Source organism: Boleophthalmus pectinirostris, unplaced genomic scaffold, assembly GCF_026225935.1.
Source record: "Boleophthalmus pectinirostris isolate CB_2022bp ecotype Guang Dong unplaced genomic scaffold, ASM2622593v1 HiC_scaffold_15, whole genome shotgun sequence".
Taxonomy (NCBI): Eukaryota; Metazoa; Chordata; class Actinopteri; order Gobiiformes; family Gobiidae; genus Boleophthalmus; species Boleophthalmus pectinirostris.
The window spans coordinates 3,231,918-3,245,361 of record NW_026571070.1 but is presented as its reverse complement, the minus strand read 5'-3'; the positions used below and the strand labels follow the sequence as shown (position 1 = coordinate 3,245,361).

At 42.2% G+C, this 13,444-nt stretch overlaps 1 protein-coding gene across 1 annotated transcript in view; it reads left to right on the top strand.

The window, feature by feature from the left end:
• LOC110165159 (cadherin-6-like) overlaps positions 1 to 1,887 on the top strand; it is an 81,624-nt gene extending 79,737 nt beyond the window's left edge. The window contains exon 8 of the mRNA XM_055151234.1: positions 1,748 to 1,887. Coding sequence (XP_055007209.1) covers positions 1,748 to 1,887 — 140 coding nt within the window. The remainder of the gene's footprint in view (positions 1 to 1,747) is intronic.
• Positions 1,888 to 13,444: the final 11,557 nt, after the last annotated feature.

The following is a 13,444-nucleotide window of genomic DNA, read 5'->3' as shown; positions in this document are numbered from 1 at the left end:
CCGTTTATAGACCTGGTTTAGACCATTTTTAGACCTGGTTTAGACCTGGAATAGTTCCGGAATAGTCCTCTTCTAGACCTGATTCAGTCTTGGTTTAGACCTGGTTTAGACCTGGTTTTAGACCTGTTTTAGACCTGGTTTAGACCTGTTTTAGACCTGTTTTAGACCTGTTTTAGACCTGGTTTAGACCTGGTTTAGACCTGGTTTAGACCCGGTGTAGACTTGTTTTAGCGAAGTCTACACCGGGTCTAAACCAGGTCTAAAACAGAACTATTCCAGGTCTAATCGAGGACTAAACCAGGTCTAAAAGTGGACTACATCACTTCCACTGTAGTTCTAAAAAAGAAATTGACAAAATGAGCCGTAAATGAGTCAAACGACTCTGCAGACCTGAAGTCCACCTGGAGCTCGAGGACCACAGTTTGACAAACGCTGATCTAATTTAAATTTTCATCCAATTACAAAAGCTTTTACTGAGACGTCGAGTTAATTATGACTCATAAAAATAATAAAACTAATGATAATAATAATAATAATGAAAATACTCTAATAAATGTGACGTGAGGAGGTGAGTCATGTGTTTACATCAGGACTCACGGGGTTTAGATCTAATTTAGCCCCAGATTAGACTTGGAATAGTCCTGGTTTAGACCTGGTTTAGACCTGGCTTAGATCTGGTTTAGACGTGGTTTAAGACCTAGATTAGACTTGGAATAGTCCTGTTAAAGTCCTGGTTTAGATCTGGTTAGTCCTGGTTTAGACCTGGTTTAGACCTTGTTTAGTCCTTGTTTAGTCCTTGTTTAGTCCTGGTTTAGTCCTGGTTTAGTGTTTGCTTAGTCCTGTTTTAGACCTGGTTTAGACCTTGTTTAGACCTGTTTTAGACCTGGTTTAGACCTTGTTTAGACCTGTTTTAGTCCTGGTTTAGACCTGTTTTAGTCCTTGTTTAGTCCTGGTTTAGTCCTGGTTTAGACCTGGTTTAGTCCTTGTTTAGTCCTGGTTTAGTCCTGGTTTAGTCTTTGTTTAGACCTGGTTTAGACCTTGTTTAGACCTGGTTTAGACCTGGTTTAGACCTGGATTAGACTTGTTTTAGTCCTGGTTTAGTCCTGGTTTAGTCCTGGTGGAGTCCTGGTTTAGTCCTGGTTTAGACCTGGATTAGACTTGTTTTAGTCCTGGTTTAGTCCTGGTTTAGTCCTGGTGGAGTCCTGGTTTAGTCCTGGTTTAGACCTGGATTAGACTTGTTTTAGTCCTGGTTTAGTCCTGGTGGAGTCCTGGTTTAGACCTGGTTTAGACCTGGATTAGACTTGTTTTAGTCCTGGTTTAGACCTGGTTTAGTCCTGTTTTAGTCCTGGTTTAGACCTGGATTAGACTTGTTTTAGTCCTGGTTTAGTCCTGGTGGAGTCCTGGTTTAGTCCTGGTTTAGACCTGGTTTAGTACTGGTTTAGTCCTGGTTTAGTCCTGGTTTAGACCTGTTTTAGTTCTGGTTTAGTCCTGGTTGAGTCCTGGTTTAGTCCTGGTTTAGTCCTGGTTTAGTCCTGGTTTAGTCCTGGTTTAGTCCTGGTTTAGTCCTGGTTTAGTCCTGGTTTGGTTCTGGTTTAGTCCTGGTTTAGTCCTGGTTTAGTCCTGGTTAACTAACACAAACTCTCTCTCTTTCTCTCTTTTCTTTCCTTCTTCTCCTTTTTACCTCTAACTTTCACTTTCCTCTCCTCCCTCTTCTCTTTCTTTCTCTTTCTCTCCGTCCGTTTCCCAGACAACCCTCGCCTGATGAGCCGCGTTCCCGTCTACATCCGAATCCTCGACGTCAACGACAACCCGCCCACGTTCGCCGCCAACTACGAGACGTTTGTGTGCGAGAACGCCAAAGCTAACCAGGTACTAAACCAGGACTAAACCAGGACTAAACCAGGACTAAACCAGGACTAAACCAGGACTAAACCAGGACTAAACCAGGACTAAACCAGGACTAAACCAGGACTAAACCAGGACTAAACCAGGACTAAACCAGGACTAAACCAGGACTAAACCAGGACTAAACCAGGACTAAACCAGGACTAAACCAGGACTAAAACCAGGACTAAACCAGGACTAAACCAGGACTAAACCAGGACTAAACCAGGACTAAACCAGGTACTAAACCAGGACTAAACCAGGACTAAACCAGGACTAAACCAGGACTACTAAACCAGGTACTAAACCAGGACTAAACCAGGACTAAACCAGGACTAAACCAGGACTAAACCAGGACTAAACCAGGACTAAAACAGGACTAAACCAGGACTAAACCAGGTACTAAACCAGGACTAAACCAGGACTAAACCAGGACTAAACCAGGACTAAACCAGGACTAAACCAGGACTAAACCAGGTACTACTAAACCAGGACTAAACCAGGTACTAAACCAGGACTAAACCAGGTACTAAACCAGGGACTAAACCAGGACTAAACCAGGACTAAACCAGGACTAAACCAGGACTAAACCAGGACTAAACCAGGACTAAACCAGGTACTAAACCAGGACTAAACCAGGACTAAACCAGGACTAAACCAGGACTAAACCAGGTACTAAACCAGGACTAAACCAGGAACTAAACCAGGACTAAACCAGGACTAAACCAGGACTAAACCAGGACTAAACCAGGACTAAACCAGGACTAAACCAGGACTAAACCAGGACTAACCAGGACTAAACCAGGACTAAACCAGGACTAAACCAGGACTAAACCAGGACTAAACCAGGACTAAACCAGGACTAAACCAGGACTAAACCAGGACTAAACCAGGACTACTAAACCAGGACTAAACCAGGACTAAACCAGGACTAAACCAGGACTAAACCAGGACTAAACCAGGACTAAACCAGGACTAAACCAGGACTAAACCAGGACTAAACCAGGACTAAACCAGGACTAAACCAGGACTAAACCAGGGACTAAACCAGGACTAAACCAGGACTACTAAACCAGGACTAAACCAGGACTAAACCAGGACTAAACCAGGACTAAACCAGGACTAAACCAGGACTAAACCAGGACTAAACCAGGACTAAACCAGGACTAAACCAGGACTAAACCAGGACTAAACCAGGTACTAAACCAGAACTAAACCAGGACTAAACCAGGTACTAAACCAGGAACCAGGACTAAACCAGGACTAAACCAGGACTAAACCAGGTACTAAAACCAGGACTAAACCAGGACTAAACCAGGACTAAACCAGGACTAAACCAGGACTAAACCAGGACTAAACCAGGTACTAAACCAGGACTAAACCAGGACTAAACCAGGACTAAACCAGGACTAAACCAGGACTAAACCAGGACTAAACCAGGACTAAACCAGGACTAAACCAGGACTAAACCAGGACTAAACCAGGTACTAAACCAGGACTAAACCAGGACTAAACCAGGACTAAACCAGGTACTAAACCAGGACTAAACCAGACTAAACCAGGACTACTAAACCAGGACTAAACCAGGACTACTAAACCAGGACTAAACCAGGACTAAACCAGGTACTAAACCAGGACTAAACCAGGTACTAAACCAGGACTAAACCAGGACTAAACCAGGACTAAACCAGGACTAAACCAGGACTAAACAGGACTAAACCAGGACTAAACCAGGACTAAACCAGGACTAAACCAGGACTAAACCAGGACTAAACCAGGACTAAACCAGGACTAAACCAGGACTAAACCAGGGAACCAGGACTAAACCAGGACTAAACCAGGACTAAACCAGGACTAAACCAGGACTAAACCAGGACTAAACCAGGACTGGACTAAACCAGGACTAAACCAGGACTAAACCAGGACTAAACCAGGACTAAACCAGGACTAAACCAGGACTAAACCAGGACTAAACCAGGACTAAACCAGGTACTAAACCAGGACTAAACCAGGACTAAACCAGGTACTAAACCAGGACTAAACCAGGACTAAACCAGGACTAAACCAGGTACTAAACCAGGACTAAACCAGGACTAAACCAGGTACTAAACCAGGACTAAACCAGGACTAAACCAGGTACTAAACCAGGACTAAACCAGGACTAAACCAGGACTAAACCAGGACTAAACCAGGACTAAACCAGGACTAAACCAGGACAGGTACTAAACCAGGACTAAACCAGGACTAAACCAGGACTACTAAACCAGGACTAAACCAGGACTAAACCAGGACTAAACCAGGACTACTACTAAACCAGGACTAAACCAGGACTAAACCAGGACTAAACCAGGACTAAACCAGGACTAAACCAGGACTAAACCAGGACTAAACCAGGACTAAACCAGGACTAAACCAGGTACTAAACCAGGACTAAACCAGGACTAAACCAGGTACTAAACCAGGACTAAACCAGGACTAAAACCAGGACTAAACCAGGACTAAACCAGGACTAAACCAGGACTAAACCAGGACTAAACCAGGACTAAACCAGGTACTAGGCCAGGACTAAACCAGGACTAAACCAGGACTAAACCAGGACTAAACCAGGACTAAACCAGGACTAAACCAGGACTAAACCAGGACTAAACCAGGACTAAACCAGGACTAAACCAGGACTAAACCAGGACTAAACCAGGACTACTACTAAACCAGGACTAAACCAGGACTAAACCAGGACTAAACCAGGACTAAACCAGGACTAAAACCAGGACTACTAAACCAGGACTAAACCAGGACTAAACCAGGACTAAACCAGGACTAAACCAGACTAAACCAGACTAAACCAGGACTAAACCAGACTAAACCAGACTAAACCAGGAAACCAGGACTAAACCAGGACTAAACCAGGACTAAACCAGGACTAAACCAGGACTAAACCAGGACTAAACCAGGACTAAACCAGGACTAAACCAGGACTAAACCAGGACTAGACTAAACCAGGACTAAACCAGGACTAAACCAGGACTAAACCAGGACTAAACCAGGACTAAACCAGGACTAAACCAGGACTAAACCAGGACTAAACCAGGACTAAACCAGGACTAAACCAGGACTAAACCAGGACTAAACCAGGACTAAACCAGGACTAAACCAGGACTAAACCAGGACTAAACCAGGACTAAACCAGGACTCAACCAGGTACTAAACCAGGACTAAACCAGGACTAAACCAGGACTAAACCAGGACTAAACCAGGACTAAACCAGGACTAAACCAGGACTAAACCAGGACTAAACCAGGACTAAACCACCAGGACTAAACCAGGACTACACCAGGACTGAACCAGGACTAAAACCAGGACTGAACCAGGACTACACCAGGACTGAACCAGGACTAAACCAGGACTACACCAGGACTAAACCAGGACTACACCAGGACTGAACCAGGACTAAACCAGGACTGAACCAGGACTAAACCAGGACTGAACCAGGACTAAACCAGGACTAAACCAGGACTAAACCAGGACTAAACCAGGACTAAACTAAACCAGGACTAAACCAGGACTGAACCAGGACTGAACCAGGACTAAACCAGGACTAAACCAGGACTAAACCAGGACTAAACAAGAAATAAACCAGGACTAAACCAGGACTAAACCAGGACTAAACCAGGTCTAAACCAGGACTAAAACAGGTCTAATCCAGGTCTAAACCAGGACTGAACCAGGACTAAAACAGGACTAAACCAGGACTGAACCAGGACTGAACCAGGACTAAACCAGGACTAAACCAAGTCTAAACCAGGACTAAACCAAGATTTAACTGGTCTCAGTCCTAATCACCCGACAGTCTACATGGGAGCACCTCCGGGCCCGTCCCGACACTCAGTCCTGGTTTAGACCTGTTTTAGTCCTGGTTTAGTCCTGTTTTAGTCCTGGTTTAGTCCTGGTTTAGTCTGTTATCCGTTTTTTCCATTTTTCATTTAAACACAAAATCGAAAAAAAAAAAAAAAAAAAAAAAAATCCTTTTCTTTCTTTTTTTTCCCTCCATTTTCGTTTTGGAGACAAATAATGAAAAAAAAAAAATTGTTTATCCGTTTTCTTATTTTTGGTTTTATTTTGAAAAAAAATAATGAACGAATGATTCAGTAACATCTCCATGGAGACCAGCAGATGTTCCACAGTGCGGCTTTAATAAGAGCTGCAAACAGACCTGACGACCGTTTAAAAACTCTAAATACGAACATAAAAACGCTTTGTGTAGCTTAGAGGAAATGTTAATGTGCTAAGAAGTTGGTTATGTTGTTTATTTAATTAAGGAAACTTTATAAATATAAGTTTTAGCAGTAATTATATCCACGATTATGCAAATGAGAGACCCGACTGCCCGGAGTGGCTTAAAAGAGCGTCTTTATACGGTATTAGAGCGTCCACTGTGAAGTTAAAGTCTCCTCATAGAAAACAGGATCATCTTATTTATATTAAGACTAAATACATTAAATCAACTGTTTAAAGATGCACTGTGGAGCTTTTCCGGTCACCTGCTCGTTTCTCTGCTCGGCTTTAAGTTTATTCAATTACAGGTGCAGGTTTTACGGCTCAAAAATACCTCGAAAAACAACATTCTGACTGTGATCGGGGTCGCCTCGCCGCAGATCTGACCTGTAACTCTGTCTGGTTCTGGTCTCCGTGACGATAGAAAGGTTTATGCTTAATGCCGTACTGTGGAACATTCCAGACAAAACAATAACAATACATGGCGAGTTTATTTGTACAGCGCAATTCGTAATTCAAAAAGTTTTACAGAATATTAAATAAATTAAAATCACAAAACAAACAAACTAGTGCCGTCAATCGATTAAAAAAATTTAATCGTGATTAATCTCATGAATGTCATAGTTAAAGGTTGTATGGAGGATTTTTTTTGTTTTTTTTTTGTTTCAAATTGTCAGTGATAGATTATAGATGCAGGAGCCTTGTAATTATGATGACCAAAAAAAAAGAGAATAAAAAATTCATCAACTCTGGACGTGGTGGGGCTAAACATTTGCCAATAGATAACGACACTGCCTCGTTATCTGTGAGCTGACAGGCTGTCAATCAAACTCCCTACGTTTCTAGTGTAACTGACTTGCCTGCGCCGCCGGTACGTGGTTTACGTACGACTGTCACGCAGTCCACAGACGCAAGACGCACAGACGCTGTTTACTCCACCAACGCAACAGTTCTTAGCGGCTTTTTTTGACCTATATCTTCCTCGCAGTTCGCACAAAGTTTGTTGCGATGGCGACAAGAATCCAGGAGCAGTTCGCCGCAAAAGAAAGTCCGTTTTTGAGGTCGCTGAAAGAAGAAGACAAGGGGAAAAGCAGCGAAGCCAAACTAAGGTGATTCTTGAAGATTCATTCCAGCGATGGCGCGACTGAAGCAGACGAAGGGTCTAAAGACTGAACCACTGGTCCACAAATTACTCCTGGACAGGAAACTTCTGCTTATTATGAAAACGTGCTTTATTTCCATGAGCTACACAAACGTTTTTTCAGGACACGAATGCGATATCCTATGTCTGAAAACGTCATTTTCAAGGCAAAGAAAGAGTCCACTTGCTGCTGCGTGTTGTAGTTAGCTAGTTCATTCGCACGGAATCTCCGCCCCCCTCTGCCCGTTCCGCTCTTCTCCCTGCTCCTCATGGAATCTCCGCGCACCGCTCCCCTCTCCTCTCTCCTCTCCTCTCTCTGCTCCGTTCTTCTCCCTGCTCCTCACTTCTTTTCCGCGCACGAAATGTCCGCGCACCCCCTCCCCCGCTCCTCACTTCTCCGTCTTGACTAACCAACACTGTAGTTAGTTGTTTACAAGTCATGTGCAGCGCGGCTGTAAAACAAACCTGTTTGTGGCGTAAGGAGGAGGAGGGAGGAGGTGTTTCTACGTAGGAGCTGTAGGGGAGGGGAGGTGGTTTCACACATGCGCAACATTTGAAAAAGGACAAACAGTCGCTGGATTTCTCCTTCCTTGGAAAATCCTCTATACAACCTTTAACTCAAGATAAATCGCAAACGAATCGCACATTTTTGTCCCTTGAATAATCATTTTAATACCTTTTTCAACATAGAAAAGTGGATAGGCTTTGTGGAAATGTTTTTTTTTTTTTATTGCACACGTGTGTTTTGCGACCGTGTTTGTCCCAGCGCTGCTGTACAAAGGCAATGACGTCATCAGAGTTGACGCTTTAGTGGAGAAAATAAGTCCAGCGGCAGAAATATCTATTCAGCTGTGAGACAGAGACGAGTCCTGCTGCGATACTCTCCTCTGTGAGTTTGTGGAGATAAAAACAGCTCAGAGCAGCGAGAACGTTCTGAAGAAAGTCTGTAAAACTTCTGTCTGTATCACCGCTTTATATTTTATTCTTTTAAAAATGCCATATTTGTTCTTATAAGAACAACATACTCTTATTGATTTATTGATTTATTTTATTTATTTATCCTTATTATTATTATTATTATTATTATTATTATTATTATTATTATTGTTTATTTTATTTATTTTTTTATTTTTTTTGTATGCGTGTTTAGTTAAGTCTGTCTTATTGTGGATGTGACAAATTATAAATAAAAAACATTTTTTTAAAATGCCATATTTACCGAAAACAACATATTTTACCTTTTTTTTGTTTTTTTTGTTTTTGAGTCTTCTTTCCCTTTGCTCTTCACGCTAAGTCACTCCCCCTTCAGAGCGCTATCACAAAACGATCGCATCAGGTTTTATGAACTCGTAGTACAGTTTCGTTTCACGTTTTTTTGTTTTTGTATATTTATCTTTAGGCGTGTGGGCGGAGCCTCGTGAGGAATCTTGACCAGGGTCCGGGAGAGATCGCTAGATTACTCAAACACGCGCGGACGACTCTAAAACCTCTCCAGACGTGTTTTTTTGATGAGCGGACAGAGTTATAAAACCTGATTCCATAATGCTCCGTCTTTAAGCAGAACTTGTTAATTAATAAAGTTTTTTAATAAGATCGTCTGGCTTTAAATAACAGAACTATTAATTAAATCTGAACACATGGAGGGATTATATGAAACGCTGTAAACACTAAAACCGAGACTCAGAGAAATGTTTTTTTTAATTCATGTATTACAGATAAGTCCAGTCGAATCTAAATGAAAACCATAAGACGTGAATAAAAATAGTTTCCAAAGTTACGTAAAAAATATTAAAGCTCCACTGGCCACGTTTACATGATGTTTTTAGTTTTGAATAGTTTGGAATTTAAAATATTCTCCTTAAATAATCATTCTGAATTGAGGTTTACATTGAGGAGGAGGGAAGAGTGAATCAGTGTGTCATTTGTTCGTTCGATTTTCAAAATAAAAGCAAAAATAAGAAAATGAAAAAAACTAATATTTTCTTCATTATTTGTTTCCAAAATTAAAATGAATTAAAAAAACAGATAATGATTTGTTTTTTTCAGTTTTCGATTTTGTGTTTAAATGAAAAATGGAAAAAACTGATAACGGACTGAACCAGGACTGAATCAGGACTAAATCGGGACTAAACCGGGGCCAGATCGGGACTGAGACCAAGACTGAGACCAGGACCAGTTCGGGACTGAAACCAGGACTGAAAATGGGACAGAGACCAGAACTGAGACCGATTTAGTCCTGCGTTAGTCCTGGTTCAGTTTATGTTTAGTCCTGGTTCAGTCCATTTTTAGTCCTGGATTAGTCCTGGTTTAGACCTGGTTTAGTCCTGGTTCAGTCCTGGTTTAGTCCTGGTTCAGTCCTGGTTTAGTCCTGGATCAGTTCTGGTTAAGTCCTGGTTCAGTCCTGGTTTCGTTCTGGTTCAGTCCTGGTTTAGACCTGGTTTAGTCCTGGTTTAGTTCTGGTTTAGTCCTGGTTCAATCCTGGTTCAGTCCTTTTTTAGTCCTGGATTAGTCCTGGTTTAGTCCTGGATTAGTCCTGGTTCAGTCCTGGTTTAGTTTACGTTTAGTCCTGGTTTAGTCCTTGTTCAGTCCTGGTTCAGTCCTGGTTTAGTCCTTGTTCAGTCCTGGTTCAGTTCCGATTCAGTTCTGGTTTAGTCCTGGTTTAGTCCTGGTTTAGTCCTGGTTCAGTCCTGGTTTAGTCCTGGTTTAGTCCTGGTTTAGACCTCGTTCAGTCCTGGTTTAGTCCTGGTTTAGACCTGGTTTAGTCCTGGTTTAGACCTGGTTTAGTCCTGGTTCAGTCCTGGTTCAGTCCTTTAACCTTTACTTCATTAGAAATCGTCAATCCCAGAACTGAAATCACCCAAATGATTCTAGTTTTAGGTGTGTGGAGTTTAAAAACACAGTGGAGCACCTCCTGTATCACCACATGACATCACGAGGTGGAACCGAGTGTATAAATATGCGGCGAATGAAACAAAAACACAACTCCGGGTCTGTTTGCGACGAGGAGACGACATCAGAACGTTTTTTAAAGAGAAATATGTATTGAAACGCTCAGGTTTTCACTTTCAACTTGTTTTTTTTTTTTTTTTGCCTAAACTATTTCTAAATCTCTATAGACTCTGAATGGGCTTTTTATCTTTTTGTCAAAATTTTTATATTTTTCGACGGTTATCGCCTCGGTGATTTGAAAAGCCGCCCGTTTCTAAAGTCATAACACCAAAAGTGACCTTCAGAATAAAAAAACTCAAACCGATCACGAACTGACTATTCACATTTTCATTTAAAAAGTTAAGTGCGAAATATAAGTCAAGTTTCAGGCGAGTGCGACACAAACCTGATGTAATGAATCCCGAGAAACGGTAAAGGACAAATATTATTGTATTTACGTAACGTCGTCTTTTCACTCAGTTCGAGCGCGGAAACCCGACCCACGTTCAGACTCGGACAAATATTTGGAACTCGCCTCGTCAGCTGTTTCCCGTCAACAGTAAAACCAGTCGCTCTGAAGTGTTCAAAAGATCAGACTCTGCGCTTCTGGTCAAAACTGTGTGATTATTATTTGTGAAATGTGAAATGAGGAACCGATAATTCAAAATCCTCAGAACATGTCACTGAGGATCGCGCACTACAGCAGCACAAGAAACAAGCTCAGGAGAACACAACATTTGATTAACGCTAACTAACCCTAACGAAATTCAAGAATTTTTGTGTGCCGTGAAATGGTCTTAACTCTTTCCCCCATGAAGAAACATTTGACGACCCCCCTGTTTCCTTAAAGGTTGTATAGAGGATTTTTCCAAGGAACGACAAATCCAGGACTGTTTGTCCTTTTTCAAATGTTGTCATGTGTGAAACCACCCCCCCTCCCCTACAGCTCCTACGTAGAAACACCTTCCTCCTCCTCCTTACGCCACAAACAGGTTTGTTTACAGCCGCTTGTAAACAACTAACTACAGTGTTGTTAGGCAAGACGGAGAAGTGAAGGGGGGAGGGGGGCGCGGACATTCTCGTTGCGGACGAGAAGTGAGGAGCAGGAAGAAGAGCGGATCGGGCAGCGGGGAGAGGAGCAGGAAGGGGTGCGCGGAGATTCAGTGCGAATGAACTAAGTACAACACGCAGCAGCAAGTGGACTCTTTCTTTGCCTTGAAAATTACGTTTTCAGACATAGGATATCGCTTTCGTGTCCTGAAAAACGTTTGTCCAGCTCTTGGAAATAAAGTACGTTTTCATAATAAGCAGAAGTTTCCTGTCCAGGAGTAATTTTGGACCAGTGGTTCAGTCTTTAGACCCTGCGTCTGCTTCAGTCGCGCCATTGCTGGAATGAATCTTCAAGAATCACCTTAGTTTGGCTTCGCGCTTTTCCCCTTGTCTTCTTCTTTCAGCGACCTCAAAAACTGACTTTCTTTTGCGGTGAACTGCTCCTGGATTCTTGTCCATCGCAACAAACTTTGTGTGAACTGTGAGGAAGAATAGGTCAAAAAAGCCGCTAAGAACTGTTGCGTTGGTGGAGTAAACAGCGTCTGTGCGTCTTGCGTCTGTGGACTGCGTGACAGTCGTCGTAAACCACGTACCGGCGGCGCAGCAAGTCATTTTACACTAAAACGTGGAGTTTGATTGACAGCCTGTCAGTCACAGATAACGGAGGCAGTGTCGTTATCTATTGGCAAATGTTTAGGAGCAGAGGATGAATTTTTATTCTCTTTTTTTTGGTCATCAAATTACAAGGACTCCTGCATCTATAATCTATCACTGACAATTTGAAAAAAAAAAAAAATCCTCCATACAACCTTTAATGACGACTTTTGACTCCTCCGCTGTGTCACTAAAGACGTGATTTGACGACCTTTAGAAACGGCTCGGTTTTTCACATTTAAACAGAGGCTGCGATAGGTCGGGGCCACTACAACCCACACTAGACTGACCAATAGGATTCAAGGATATGTTTTCGCCGATTTTTTCCGAAGTTAATCGAAGTAGTGACGATGGGAGCTTCCGGAAAAAACAACACGAAACACGAGCAATGGAAAGATCTCGCTGCGGCGCACAGTTTTAGAAATAATGAGGAGCGGACGTATTTTATGGATACGTTTAGAGAAAGTGACTTTTATAGATTTCAAAGTGATGATGAGGGTGATTATAAAGTGGAAAACAGCGATAGCGACGGACTTACAGAGAGTGAAACTTACGAACATGAGAAGCCGCTGATGCGTCTGTGTGGAGTCCTGCGATGTCCGAACAAACTATCCGGGCTTTATACTCGAGTATGAACCAAAATTGCCCTGAAATCACTCGTGAAAGTCTGTTTTCTTTTATGCAGTGATGCTCTATGGGTGTAGCCCGAGTAACATATGTATGGGTTGTTCCTAGTCGGCGTCCAGGGGGGAAAGAGTTAAAAAGTCTTTCACGAGCTGGGACCACGCCAACAATGACATAGTGCCAAGAAGTTTATTGATCATGTACAAAGCAGAGATGGCTGGGTTGAGACTCTGGGTGGGGGCTTCGTCTCAATCTACAACTGGCCCAGCCGGAACGGGACCCCACCTCGTACATTTAACCCTCTCAGGCTCAAATTATTTTTTAGTATCAGGAAAATCTGATATTTGGGGAAAATTATAATATGGGGTAGTAATATACAATTCTGACTTTTTTATCCTTTGTAAACAACAAAAAGTATTTTGCACTTCTGGCAGGTCGTTTGTGTGTAGTTGTTCTTGCACAGTTTGCATCGTCCATGTTTATCAGCATGGATGGAGAAAAGGCTCCTGAGTAATAAAAGCTCATATAATATGGATGTGGAGTAAGTAGGTACTTGGAATTTAGCTGTTGCAAATCTGCAACGTCTGCCTGGAGAGGGTTAAAAGACTTGAATTTAACTTGAAAAAACCTGTAGGAACCCTGTAATTTTACCACTTTGCGAGAGGTGAGTACCATATTTTTCGGACTATAAATCGCACTGGATTATAAGGTGCAGTATCAACAATGTTGAATTATCTTGTCTATTTTCATACACAAGGTGCACTGGACTTTTAAGGCGCATTAAGAGTAACAAAACCGACAGACAAGTCAAACTTTATTCAACTCATTCACAAAAACTCTCAACATTGTTCAGTTGTAAAACATAAAGTACAAAATAATACTTTTTCAGTT